Source organism: Terrapene carolina, unplaced genomic scaffold, assembly GCF_002925995.2.
Source record: "Terrapene carolina triunguis isolate 2854851 unplaced genomic scaffold, T_m_triunguis-2.0 Scaffold33911, whole genome shotgun sequence".
Lineage (NCBI taxonomy): Eukaryota > Metazoa > Chordata > Testudines > Emydidae > Terrapene > Terrapene triunguis.
In genome coordinates, this window is record NW_020698262.1 from 12,654,517 (window position 1) to 12,668,967 (window position 14,451).

The 14,451-nt window shown below is 59.4% G+C and overlaps 1 protein-coding gene across 1 annotated transcript in view; it reads right to left on the minus strand.

The window, feature by feature from the left end:
• LOC112121240 (piezo-type mechanosensitive ion channel component 1-like) overlaps positions 1-14,451 on the minus strand; it is a 97,715-nt gene that overhangs the window by 47,632 nt on the left and 35,632 nt on the right. Inside the window, exons 2-3 of the mRNA XM_026663800.2 lie at positions 11,619-11,714; positions 2,681-2,803 (exon numbers count right to left, since the gene is read on the minus strand). Coding sequence (XP_026519585.1) covers positions 2,681-2,803; positions 11,619-11,714 — 219 coding nt within the window. The remainder of the gene's footprint in view (positions 1-2,680; positions 2,804-11,618; positions 11,715-14,451) is intronic.

A 14,451-nucleotide genomic window follows, 5' to 3' on the forward strand; every position in this document is an offset into this window, starting at 1 on the left:
TGAATCCTGCCTCACGCATTCCCAATGTGCCCCCGTCATGCAGGGAATCTGTATCCCTATCGCCGTGCAGGGCACTGCAGAGTGCATCCTTCCTTCCAGAGCGCCCTGGCTGGGAGCAGAGCCCGGCTGGCTGGGACCCCTGACTATGGGGCCATGATATGTCTGATGATACTGGGGGGGGCACAGATTGATCCCCTTGAATAGCAAAGAGCCCCCCACAACGCTGGCCCCAGGCTGCTGCTGGCTCCAGCAATGTACACAGCACGTGGGGATGAGGTACTGCTTGGGAGGACGCCGCCAGCAAAGCCCTTCTCCCTGTCAGGCCCGTAAGAGTGAGAAGGGCCGGGTGCCAAGAACAGGAGCAAGCGCCAGTAGGGCCAGCGGGGCTGCCGAGAGCTCCGACGCCACCCGCTCTGCAGCTGCTTAGCGAGCTCGTCTAAAGGGTCAGCGGGTGTGGGGAGCTGCTCCAGGGCAGAGGCCGAGGGGAGATCAAGTGCCACAGCCGCACCCCCCCGCCTCCACAGCGTCTCCTACCCGCAGCCCTGGGCGGCGCAGCCCGGCGCGTATGTGCCATCCGTCCCAGCGTCCCTCTGACTGTCCGGCCATCTAACGGACCAGCCTCCCACGAGAGCAGCAACAGTGACCTCTCCAGCGCATCTCAGCAAACTTCTCCCTGGCCCAGCAGGACCTGTAAGAGTGCCCCCCGGGGACTGGCACACCAGGGGCTTTCTCCTTCTAAAAACACTCGCCAGCTCAAGGGCCAGGGAAGTGGCGAACGTGAAACCCTTAGTTCTGACATCACATTCCCAAGGCTCGAACGGTCTCTCCCGCTTTGCTGTATCCTTCACGAAAGGTCAGATGGCTGTTTAATGGGGCGGAGCAGGCTGAGGTCTCTGTACACCGACCCCTCCCCTTGTTTGACACGGTTTGATGTAGGACACCGTGGGCTACGTTCACACCTTTGGCTCATACTATCCATCTAAACGAATACAACAGGATGAGCCGGGAGCACAGGAACCATCTGCTGGCTGGGCCAGACCAAAATAAAAATAAAAATATATGGAGATATACCTATCTCATAGAGCTGGAAGGGACCCCGAAAGGTCATCGAGTCCAGCCCCCTGCCTTCACTAGCAGGACCAAGTACTGATTTTGTCCCAGATCCCTAAGTAACCCCCTCAAGGACTGAACTCACAACTCTGGGTTTAGCAGGCCAATGCTCAAACCACTGAGCTATCCCTCCCCACAAATGGGGCACCAGACAGTCCCAGCTCAGCTGACCCAAGCTCCCCACCCCAATTCGGGGCTGGAACAGAACAGGCCATGGGGCAGGTACATCTCCTTCACCTTGATAGTTCAGGGAGCCAAGCAATCAGATTGGCCAAGCACTGTCCGGTGACGCCCAGCCAACAGCTATATTCCGGGTGGATTCCAAAGGAGACACAGGAGAAGGTGGTTTCTGGGGACAGCTGTGGCTGCACACCCCCCTCTCCCATCGCTCCCTCTCCCCTTTCTCTGCCCCCTGCTGCTCTGGGGAGGAAGATCTGTAGGGTCTGGGGAAGGAGGGCCCAGAGGGAGCAAGCCGGGGGCACTGGCTGCAGGGAGCACCTTGCTGGGAAAGGAGGACGTTTGGGAGTAGGGGGACGTTTCTCCCACTGGCTTTCCTGGCTTGCCGGGGAGTGGTTCACTGGTGTGTACTGTACGCAGCCCTGACCGGCCAGGCTGTTCCCGGGGGTGGGGGGAGAGGCTGCAGAGCAAGAGGTGGAAGCCACGCCTGGCTTTCCATAAGGGAAACAATTTCCTACTGCCTCCAATTCCGCTCGGAGAAGAGGAAAGGCACTTGCCAGACCCCCCTTGTCCCGAGAGACCAAACAGACTCCGTGTCCACAGGCCAAGAGAGAATCCAGTGCGGACAGAACTGCAGGGGCTGGAGGGCAGAGGCACACGCCTGCCTGCCCCGCTCCCCTCTCGGCCAGCCTGCGCCCAGCCGGGGATGTTGTTCGGCAAGTGCCAGCACTTCGGGAAAGCTCGCGCTGGGCAGCAGGACGGAGCCCGGGGGCATTTTGCAAGGCAGGTAGAGAAGAGCAGGGGGCTTGGGAGACACATGGGGCAAAATGGAATCAAGCCAGGAGCTACCTCTGAGATGCAACAAATATTTACATTTGCCCCCAGAATGGGGAGGAAAGGGCAGTGGTGGGGGTGGGAGATGGGTCTTGAAAATCATAGAGGGAATCCCCTGCCAATTCCTGACCCAGCCTGGAGAAGAGTCACCCTGCCCCCAAATGCACCCTTGGTCAGTCCATGCTGAGCGGCTGCCCGTGCAGTGCAGCTGGGATCTAGAAAGCTCCAATATCAACACCTGCCTGGGATATTTCACAAGTAGCTACAGTGATGTGCACAAGGTGGGGCAGGAAATAGCTTGTTTTGGCCCAACCTCCGTCGGGGAAAGAGACACGCGTTCGAGCTCTTCTTCAGGTCTGGGAAAGGTGCTGAGAGTGTCCCAGCCAAACCCCAGATGGAACAGATTTGTTCCCAGATCAGTCTAGCAGAGGGGAGTGATGGGGGAAATGGGCCCAGCAATGGGGCTGGGACTGAATACGACCGACTGGGGCCAGGGGAGGAGCTTACTGCTCTGCGCTGAAGAAGCCTTAGCAGAGGCACATGGGGGCTCAGTACTCACAGTTCTGTCCCAGCAGCTGGCCCAGATCCGGCACAGTGTACAGGCATATCTGGAAGACCAAGTGGGCAGTGAGGAAGAGGATGCTGGTTCCCAGGAGAGCTTGGAGGAGACGGCCTGTGTGCCCTAGAAGACAAAAATAAGCCCCCCGTTTATTAAATCATCCTCCTTGCTCCCCTCCCAGCCGAGGGCTTTTTACGCTGTGGCCAGCATCTTTGTTTTACAGAGGTGGCAAGAGAGAAGCTGGGTGACTTGCCCAAGGCTCTGCACCAAGATAGTAGCAGAGTTGGGATGAGAACGCCAGTCCCCCCTGCTCTAACCACTACACCCCGCAATGTGGGTGATGTTTCCAGTGCCAGAGAATGACTGCGTCTCCCACAAACGCTCCGCCAGCTGCGTACAGGGGACCTGACCCACTGCTGTGCAAACGCAGGCCTGCCCCCGGCTCAGCCGCTGGAGGGTGTCAGCGCACGCCACGCTCTAGCTGTGTTTGCACTGTGCCGGAGGTGGCTAAGTTATTCCCGCATTCCAGCAGCGTGCTCGGACGCCAGCATCCTGGCCATCCCCAGCTGTGGCTGGTGCACTGCTCCCCAACACACGTTCCCTTCACAGCATCACAGATTGGGAGCAAAGCACACCAAGCTACTGTACAAGAGCCCCTAGTCTGGGGTCTCAAATCCCACCCACATGGCACTCCTCAAACTGACCACCAGGGGGCACAGTCAGAGCACACTCCCCACCCTGTCCTCTGCAAGCTGGGTCCCTGTGTCTGTCCTCACACCCAAGGGGTTGGGAGAAGCAGCCTCTGAACATTTCTGGCTGAGCCTCCAAACCTTCCAAGGTTGCTTGACCCAGGAACGTGGTACCCTGCATGCTATGGGGCGGGCTTATGACTTCCCGTAGGGATCAGCCCAGGGTAAATTCCAAGCGCTTGTACCTGGAAACAAACAGGCGGAAGAGCGTCCACACCAGCCCTGCAAAGGTGCTAGCTGCCTCGAGTTATCGGCAATGGATTCCTTCAAGGCAACTCTAGCAGAGTCACACTCTGAGCCCAGAATCAGGAAGGCCCCCGGGCGCCCATTTAAACACAGACCCGCTGAAGGAGAAGGTGGGAAACAAAAGGTCCCTTCTGAGAGAGATTCCCATGGGAGCACAGATTCCCACGCAAGGCAGACGGGGGAGAACTAACCCTTCGCCTCACTAGCAGGATAGGGAATGACTGGCGCAGTCTGCCAGGCCGCGGGAAGATGTGTGTGGGGCTGTCACAGAGTCAGCCAGCCCCTCTGCCTTGGCGCAGGGTAGCCCAGACCATGTCGAGAGTGGCACCAGCGCTCAGGCCTCCCCCAGGAGTTGGGGGTTAGATGCTGGCATCTGACGGCCTTTGGTGGGCAGAGATCACGCCCTCACGTGCCCGTTAACCCCAGCGGAGTCTGCCCGGTGCACACTGAGATTGCACCCCCAGGCAATATTTTTGGGGCCACCGAATCAAATCTCTGAAAGGCTCCTGTAGGGCCGTGCTCTGCCCCGGGGAGGGGACCACAGCTCCTCCAGGGACTCAGAACAGCGGGCGGTGATTAAAGTGAGTCACTGACACTAGCCAGCCCTGGAGAGGAACCCCCCAGCGAGGTTTCATAGACTGGGTCAGGCTGGGTTTTCCAGAGATTAGGAGACAAAGAAAGGGCTTTTGGTGTAAAAGGATGAGCTTGGCCTGACTCAGGCCCTTCCTTCTGGGCCGGCGAATAGACCGGGCCTTCTGTCCACGGAGGCCCCAACCCAGGGGGAAGGGCTGGAAAGACTTGGGCCTGCTGGGGCTCCGGAAGGCTCACGGGTGACCTCTGGCCTGCGCACGGGAACCTTGACGGTTAACAAGCTTAGAAAGAGCTGGGGGGTAACGCCGGCACTACAGAAAGCAAAGCGCAGAGGCTGGCTGCTAGGCAGACGGGCTTGCTGGGGGTAGCACAGTGCATGGCAGGGGCCGGGCAGCCTAACCCCTGGTCAGGAGGGAGTGGGACACGCCCTGCCCATAGACAAGGGAAGGCCGGAGGCCTAACTGGGCACACCTGGAGCTGTGAGGGTCTCAACACCAACCCCCATCACTACAAGTGGCTGAATCCACATGAGAGGGGGTGGGATCCCCTGCCACGGGAAACCAAGAGGTGAATGAACCCCGGATCTCGGGGGGTGTCATGCAGATCCCCGCTTCCTCCCCAGGCTCCTACATTAACTGATGGGACACCATGTGACAGGCCGAGTCACTCTCACACACACACACACACACACACACACACACTGCATCGGCCCAGGAAGGACTTTACTCTTTCACAGCCTTTGTCCGCCAGCACAGCTCCGCCTACGTAAGGATCGGTCCTGTTTGCACGCACGCAGCCAGCCCTGTCCAGCTGCAATGCCGGAGGAGTCAGACACATTCTCACCAGGCAAACAGCTCAGAGAAACAACTCCTGCCCCACACACCGCTCGAGAGCACCAGCCCTCGGGCAGGCTGGGATGGGGGTACCCCACGCACACCCCTGTGCGGGGCACGGCAGCCCCTGCCAGCCAGGGCAATGGAGGCTGTGCAAAGTGATCAGCTTACGTCTGAGATGAAACTGGACCTCCTTTGGTTCTGCTCCAGCTTAGAGACGGGCCCAAGCCAAACCCCGAGGCCCCATGAGCTTTGGGCATTCGACAGCCAGACCGAGATTGTGTCATTCTCAATCAGATCCTTAGCCAGTGGCTCACAGCCACGCCACTTCATCCAGAGCACCAGCCGTGAGGGCTCGATCCTGCCTGGGGCTGAGTGCTCCGGCCCAGTCCAGCAAAGCTTAGACACGTGCTTGATGTCAACGGGGTGTTGTTCCCTGCTGGATCGGGGCAGGGTGCGCTGCACATAGCAGGATCCAGCCTGCAGAGAGGACGGCTTGAGGGAGAACCCCCTCACCTCCCGCAGGAACCTCGGGGCTCCCCTGGGGGAACTCAGTCAGACGCTTGTGCTGGGACCACCCCTTCAGAGGGGCTCTCCTGTAGGAGGCCATGTCACAATGCAATGCCAGCGGGGGCTGCGTGGTCTTCTCCCAGCCATGCTGCAACTGCGACTTCCCTTGAAGAGGGGACCTGCAAATACTTCAGACCAGCAGCATGAGCCGGGCGCCCCGAACAGCCTGCAGGGGGGACATTCTCCCATTCCTGCCAGCCACCGCCTTGCGCAGCACATCCCAGCTCCAGTTGGAGGGTGGGAGAGGGAGCTAAGAGGGGCCAGCTCTTGGTGTGTGTGCGTCCAATTTTAAAATGCACGTGCAATTGCACTTCTATATCTGTGCACAGTGCCCACAGTGATGTGCACAAACCAGGCCAGCTGAGGTGTGTGTGGAGGGAGATTTCCCAATTTGCACACGCCATCGTGGTCCCACACAGATACATTAGACACCCAATCACTAAAATAAAGCAAAACTCCAGCAGTCCATGCCCGGGCTGTACGCTGGGGGTTGTGTGTGCTGGGGCAGGGGGAGAGGCTGGAGATTAGATGCTGGGCTGAGTCCCCAGTGCTGGGTTTTTCCTCTCTGCTCTCAGCACAAAGGGACGTTTGGAAGTGGATGAGGACATCGCCCCGCCCACGCTGCCCCGTGTGGGGCAGCCCCATTGATTCCATACAGCAGGCTGGGCATCAAGAGCAGGAAGGTTTAGGTAAAAATCCCCTCCCTCCCTCTGCCTCGCTGCTTTGACACAAGGATCTCACAGGGCTCAATGGACATTCATGAGTTAAACCTCTCAGCATGCCTGGGCATGCTGGGAAGGGCTGTCACCCCCTGGTACAGATGGGAAAACTGAGGCACGGGGTCAGACATGGGGTGTGGGTTAGAGCCAGGACCCAAAGAAGGAGAAAACGCCCCCAAACTGCAGGTGTGCTATCCGGGAGAGCCGCTGGCGAAGGTGACGGGCAGCGGGATATGGAGCCTTACAGCTCTGCAGAGCCAGTGCCAATCCTGCCGGGCGCGGCAGTCATCACCCAGTGGCTGGGGTCCCATGGGAAACAAGCTGGTGAGTCCCTGTGGGGGGGCGAATCCCTGGGGTGAAACCACCCCAATTGCCCCCCTGGCTGGCAGTCTCAGGGACCTCCCCTCTTGCTTAAAGGAAACCCCTGGGCCCAGCTGGCCCTGACAAAGGGGAGCTGCCCAAGGATCCCCTGCCTGGGGCCTGCAGAAATGAAACCCAGCTGGGCTCCCCCGGCCTGCCAGGGACGGCTCCTCTCCCCACCCCCATTCACCGCAGGCTGCGGCCCTGGCTCAAGCCAGCCTGGAATTTTCCAATCGCAAACCACAAGGTGAGCCAATAACTTCAACCCCCCCACCCCCGATAATAACCCTAGTCAAATCTTCCACCAGATGCTGCTAAGCCCCCTACACTCACACACGCCTCATAAATCCAAGGATGCCAGACTGGGGGGGGCTCACATTTTCCTCTCCCGGCTGGAAAGAGAGAGATCCCGGGAGGGGAGGGAGAACTGGCCCGTCCAAAGTCTCGCTCAGTGACGATGATCCTTTCCTGTAAGTCTGTTCTGCGGCTCGCTGGAGAGAGCCGGGTTCAGATGGCACAAAAGCCCATGAAATATTCAAGGGCAGAAGCTTTTAGTGGTGGCACACGAGGGAGGCCAGTTCGGATTATGGATCTTTTAATTGTTGCAGGGGGCGGGCGGGCCTGGGGCCTGATCCGGAAGGGCTCCGGCAGCAGGGCGGCCCCGGTGCCAGCTGCACGAGCACTCGGAGGAGGGGCGCCCTGCTTGCCACACCCCAAAGCCCTGCCCGCTGCATCGCCCCAAAGCCATGGCACTGCCAACCTCTCCCCCTGCGGGAGGCACTGCCTGCCCACCTGTGGTGGGTCTCCCGGCACTGGAGGCCCCCAGCAACTCCCACCAGCCCAGCCTTGGCCGGCCCCCAGGAGATGCTGAACAGCTGATCTATGGCTGCCTCCCGCCCCTCATGTGGCTCCAGCAGAAGTGCTGGACAGCCAGCCCCCCCCCGCCCCCCGCCCGCGCACGCCCCTCTGCTCCAGCACGAGGGGGGGACTGACTCCCTGTTGGATGGACGCAGCTTGGCTCTGAGGTTTCTGGTTAATAAGCCTGGTGTTTGGAACCGGCCATTTCATAGCAAGAGGCCTATTCATAGCAAGGCCGGGCTATAATTAACAGCGGCACTACCGCCCGGGAACCACTAGGAGACTAGAATCCCCAAGCTGCCTGGCCTGGGGGAAACCACAGAGGAAGGAGAGAAGGTGCCCACTTTAGAACAGTTCACGCCCGCCTTGCCCTAAAAATAACCCCCACGGACTGAGAAACCCAGGACTCTCAGCCTATGAGCTACCCACCCTGCTCAGCCAGCAGCTGGGGTCCCACCCCCACGTGGGCATGGTGCTCCAGCCCCCGCCCCAGGGGGCACCACACTCCCATCGCTCCATCCCCCAGGGCTCCTGGAGTCTGGGTCTCGACTACCCCTCCTCTCCTCTGCATGTCAAACATCTGGGAGCAGTGCATCAAACATCTGAGTCCAGTCTTCCTCGGCACCCCTCCCGTCCGAGCAGACAAAGCTCCCACACCCACCCAGAGCCGCTGGCCAAGAGGCTAACTGGTCTTTGGCAGATCCTGGTGCCAATGCTGCACTGTGGCACATCTCAAGGGGGCTCTTGGCACAGGCAGATCAGGATAGCCGTTCGGCTGGCGCCGCGGCTCCGAGCAGGACCACGGAAGGGGTGCAGGACAGTGAGGGCAGGCCAGGGCCGACACTAGAGAAAGAAGGGTCCATAATTCCCTGGCGGTGCAGGCCAGTGCGGGCAGGAGTGCAGACTGGGGTCAGGCCCTCTTCTCTAATCCTGCTCCCGGGAGGCGGAGAACAAGGCGGCGTGTGCAGACGTGTGGGGCTGGCTAAGCCCTGAGAGCTGCGTGAGCGAGTCGCCCCTCTCCAGCAATTTGCCAGCTTGAAGAGCCAGGACTCCTCACGGACACGCTGACGCCCCCCGTTCTCCGGGGCAGCAGCCAGTGGTGCTGGGGTCCCGGAGATTAGAGATGGTACAAAGAGCCGTGGGGCTAAGGCAGGGCTCTTCCTGGCGGGCAGCCGGCAGTGATTTAACCCTCTATTTATAAGCCACTCTTCCCTTGGGCACTACTCCACAGTCCTGTCCCGGAGAGCCAGGCTCTCTGTTCCTCTGATGACATATCATCCCATTGCTCCCAGCTCGATTCCAATTCCTCTCCTCTGGGATCCGTACCGGACCCTCCCCGAGCAGCCGAAGGACGCGTACGGATGGACTTTTTACCCTGGACTCCCCAGTTGTGGCTCTTCTCTGAGCTGGCTCCGGTTTACTGACATTTCTCTGGCACGGAGGGTCCCGGAGCTGGACGCCACATGCCAGGTGCGCTCTCAGCAGCCACATGGAGAGGGATTATTGCCTGGCGACTCTGGGATACCCCATCTACGCAGTGCTAAAACAGCAGCGGATTCTCTCACGATCCCCTGGCTCTGCAAACCCCAAGCCATCTGGCTGCCCGCCACCGCCCCCGAAAGCTGATCTAGCCACGGCTGTGGTGCAGCCATCTCTCCTGAAACGCCAATCAGGAGCTGTTCGAGCTAGCCAGCAGCGACACACGGGGCCAGCGTGGGGGAGCAGAGCCCCCAGGCCACGAGCGCTCGCGGCACCCTTCATAAAGGAGGGGTCCTGGCTGAGCCATCACATGCCTTCTGCTGCCTCCTCCAGCTTGGGCCGTGGTTTAAAGCCACAATCTGGCCTCCACGCAGGAGTCGGCCCGCGGCGTATGAGCCAGGAGGCTCAGGGCAGGCACTACAGCGAGAGGGGAAACAGGAAGGATTTTGCATCCAAACCATCTCTGGAACCTTTCCCGCCCCAGGGGGCGCAGGCACTTTGGGGGGGGGGGGGGGGGGGTGGATGATGCTAGTGCACATGCAATCGTCCGGCACTCACACGCAGACCTGCATCAGGGCTCTGTTGAAGAGGCAGAACGGCCAGCACAATCGTCCCCACGGACCTTGGGATCTTTTACTTCTACTGGAACACAGGTTGTCCCTAAACGTCTCCCCTCTGGCATCGCATCACATCAGCCTCCCCGGTCTGCACGGCAGCACTAGCAAGAGGCTCAAGGCCTCGTGTGGGACTCGAACCCACAACCTTGTGGCTCAGAGGCGAGACTGCAGCCTGCTGAGCCGCAGTGGCAGCTAGCCTCAAGCATGGTTAGTATCAGCAATCAAAGCAAAACTCAAGAAAAGCCACCGCTCCTCCAGAAAGGGGGTGGGGGGATTACACGGCAGGGCCCGGGCACCGAACCCGAGCCCAAGATTATCTCAGAGCTCCACGGACTCATTCACACTTTCTCCATTTCCTTTCCCTGTCACTGCTGAGTCACACGCGTCTGTGTCCAGGTCTCCTTTAGAACCAGCCCCTGGTCCAGTGAGGACCCAGTCCCACTGCACGCCAAGTGCAAGCATCCACCCTGAGAGCAGCACATACAGTAATGAAGGGGGAGCGACACCTTCTTGTCCTTGTGTTATGGGATGGGGAGAGCAGGGGGCCCGAAGAAATTAAAAGATGGAAAATTCAAAACCAACAGAGATAAATACTTCTTCACCCCATGCAAAACTAGACTGTGGAACTCACTGCCACAGAAAGTCACGGAGGCCAAGAGTTTAGCATGATTCAAAAAGGGATCGACATTCCTACGGAGAACTAGAATATCCATTATACAAAGGATGAAAATTCTGGCAGGGATATTAAGCCTCCTGCTTCAGGGCTTAAGCCAATCTCTAACTATTAGAGACCAGACTGAGACATAACGTGGGGGCAGATTATCCCACACCTGCCTATGGCCGAGTTCTTCTACCTCCCTCTGCAGCCTCTGGGGCATGCTGCTGTCAGAGACCGGACTTCGGACCAGATGGACCTGGGGTCTGATCCAGTCAGGCCCCAAAAGGCAAGCTAGCAACGTGGGCTGTGTCCAGGAGACAGGGAGATTATCTCCAAGCCATGTCTGAGTTGCCTTGTGGCCTTTAGCCCACTCCCAGTTAGAGAGGCAAAATGAATACAGATGAATACGGTCATAATGAATAGCATATGTATGTGCTACTGTCCTCTATTGCACGGAATCAGAACTGCTCAGCTGTGTGCCATAGTCTCAATACTGCTAGCAGCTAAGGGAGATTCTCCTTCAGCTCAAGAGGCAGAGCCCTGAGCTTTGGATGCAGGAGTTCCTGTGTCCTCTGCCTGCTGTTGCCAGGAAGTTCTCAGTGGGTCTGGAGTGCAGCCCGGTGACAAGTGAGCAGTCCCAGGTGGGCTGACTTGCTAGAATACACGGCACGGAGGATGTTTTTCATGGGTGCCTCTCACAGAGTATTAGAGAGAGGGGGAGTTTCCTTCTCGCCCATTCTACAGCTTGGAAGGCTGAGGCCCAGCGCCGGGACGGGGTGTGCCCCTGGCTGCAGAACCAGGACTGCTAATATTCAGTCTCATGCTCTAACCGCTGACCAACGCTGTCTCCCCCAACTCCTGCCTGGCTTTCCAGGGGTGGAGAATACCACAGCAGCTGAGCGATGGGACTGTTCCTGCTAAAACCCGGGACACTCCGCAGGGTGGTGCCTGCGCTCTGACTGCCCTGGGCAGGAAGGATTTTACGGCTTGTATCCGGAACAGGAAATCGCTCCGGCGCTAGGCCAGGAGCCCTGCCCAGAGAGTGTGAGCTCCCAGAGCAATGCCCCTTGGAAGCACAGCAGTCTCCCCATGACTGCAGCCGGCATCTCTATCCCCCAATCTCAGCCACCATCAGCCAGGACAGAGCGAGGAGAGCAGGCGTGGGGGTGGGGAGAGGGCAAGCCTTCAGGGATCACATGGCAAAGGGAAACCTGCCACGCCCAGAGCCTGGGCGGAGCCGCGGCCGCCCCCCCCTTACCTTTGATGGTGTGTTCGGTGGGTGCCAGGAACCACGGCAGCAGAAGCAGGTAGAGCAGGTACACGAGCGAGAGGGCATTGAACCGGAACACACAAGCTGGGAAGAGAGGCAAAGGGAGGCGGGTTAGAGATCTGAGCCGCCCCAGGGCAGGACAGGACACCCTATGGCCCCCGCTGCTGCTGCAGGGTCCCCCAGGCGGCAGGGAGTGACTTGTGGAACAAGTGTCCCCCCGAGCAGAGCTCTTCATTACTCGGCCCAGGAACCGAGGCCTCATTACAGCAGAAGGCCTGTGCCGTCAGGCCAGCACGAACCCAGATCACCTCCTCCTGGGTGACCCTCTCCGGCCCCCCACAGCATCAAGGCACTGACAAGCTGCCAGCCACCACCACCCCCGCCCAGGAAGAGGGGGCCCACAGGCAGACAGGCTCTGACCTCAACCCCCTCCACTGCTCGCCCACTCCATACAAGAGTACCAGCACTGCCCCCAAAATGGGGAATTCACCGCCAAACGCTCCCTGGAAAGGAGGGGCATTCCTGACACCCACCAGCATGAGGTTTCATGGCATGGGATTTGCTAAACTTCGGGTCTGCAGATTCATAATATGGGAAGTTTTTGAAGTAGACTAGAAGCAGCCTGTCAAAAAACCATCCAGCAAAGACCTGGGTAGGGAATGTGCGCCACTGCCCTCTACTGGACAGATTCAGAACTGTTCAGCTGTGTGTCATACTCCCTGTACTGGTTACAGAACTTCTCCCCTTAGCTGCAGCACTAAGGCCGGTGTGTCTGGAGCTGCAGAGGCAGAGTTCCAGCAGCACCATCACCCTGCTGCGCAGCCTGGGGGGGACTGACGCTCCCAGGCAGCCACAGGGCTAATACGATATTCAGCAGTTACACGGCATTTTACACATTTTAACGAAGGCCAAGTCTCCCCAAGAGGAAGAGCAGCGTCAGGGCTGGGAGTAGACCCCAGGAGCTCCTGGGTCCCAGCTCAGTGGTCTGGCCACTAGACCATGCCCAACCCCCAGCGCACCTGACACTGCATTTCAAGGTGCGGGGGAAGAGGGAAGCAGCAGGGGCCTCACACAGCCACCCCTTCGGAGAGCTCCAGCACCGCCCCGGTCAGTGACACCCCTTCCAGCGCGGGGGCTGAGGGTGGCTTTGCCCTTCTAAGTCCCTGCCCCCCCGGGTTTCCAAGTCTAGACACCATTTAGTTTGCTCCACAACACGGAATCTCTACGGCAACCCACCTCACACACACACACACACCCCCTATTCCCAGCCTTGCCATGATTTCCGTGCTCCCTGCTCATCCCCCGGGGGGACCCAGCCTCCAATCGGAGCTGGCACGCTGGGAAACCCTCCTGTTCGCTCATGTGCCAAAAATGGACACTCTGAAGCTGGATCATCATCAGCAGGGAGGGGGACGCGGCTTCCCGTGTAGGGCAAAACCCCTGGGTGGGAGAGTCCTGCAGGAGGGAGTTGGGATCACACCCCTCGGGGGTGATGGAAGTTACCCTGACAGCCTCACCCTCCGGCCGATCACTGGAGAAGGTTTGAGCCGTCCCGTCCTGCGCTCGAGTTGGGGGAGAACCTTGTAGTGGATGCTACGGCCCCAGGCCAGACAGCCCGGAGCAGAGCTCGTGTTTTCTGTAGGATTCACCCGCCTCTGCACCTCAATTCCAATGCCAGTTAATGCTGCCCGCAGACCTGCCTTTCTAGGCATAGCCAAGCCCAGCTGACAGGCCCATTCCCGGCCCTGGCTGAGTGTCACATCGGACGGTGCTGGCTGTAGAGGGTTTGGATGGAGCAGCGGCCGAGCCGCACTCTGCAAGCAAAGGGGCTCACTCTCATTCCCCAGCTGGGCACATCTGCTCAGACACTGGGCCCCAGACCACCGCGCCAATTCCAACCTCGCCCCCTGGGGCTGAGGATTGTGGGATACGGCTGAGGCAAAGCCCACGTGCGGGCTCACAGCAGGGAAGAGGCCCAGAACCCCCCGCCGCCGCCTAGGTGTCCCCAGGGTCATGAGCCACTCGCTACCGCCTGAGCATGAGGGAGCCAGGGCTCAGCTCCCTGACCTGCCCAGCCACGGGCAGCACAAGCTCTCGCCTCTCAGCCCCCGCTGTCCCTCATCCAGGCTAGCGATAGACACCCGCCGACTCGGAGCATCCCCCTGCGGTGTCCAGCCCCGATCCGCTGCACGCTCCCAGAATCGCCAGGCCTGCCAGTCCCAAAGCCTGCTAGCTCGCCTTAGCACACAGCTCCGCTTAGCATGCGGCACTGAGGTCTGTTTCTAGAGACAGCCGGGACAAACGCCCTCGAGCAGAGAGTCATATGGGAACAAGCAGAACTGCTGAGCACAAAGCGTTACAGACCCAAGACAATTGCACCACACCTACTAGCGCCCTCTTGTCCACTAAGGTTCTGCTCACCCCAAAGCCCTTCTCACAGTGCTTTCCCACCAGCGTGGCAGAGATCCGTCTTCCATGGCAATCATGCCCCCCTTGACGAAGGATCATTGGGGGCTCATCTGCACCCCAGACAGAGTGCCGAAAGTTCACAGCCCTGCCTCCTACGCAGGATCAGCCCTGCCAGGTTTGGGTTTTCGTGCAGTCTCCGCAATCATAAGAACATAAGAACGGCCGTACCGGGTCAGACCAAAGGTCCATCCAGCCCAGTATCCTGTCTACTGACAGTGGCCAATGCCAGGTGCCCCAGAGGGAGTGAACCTAACAGGTAATGATCAAGTGATCTCTCTCCTGCCATCCATCACCACCCTCTGACAGAAGCTAGGGACACCATGCCTTACCCATCCTGACTAATAGTCATTAA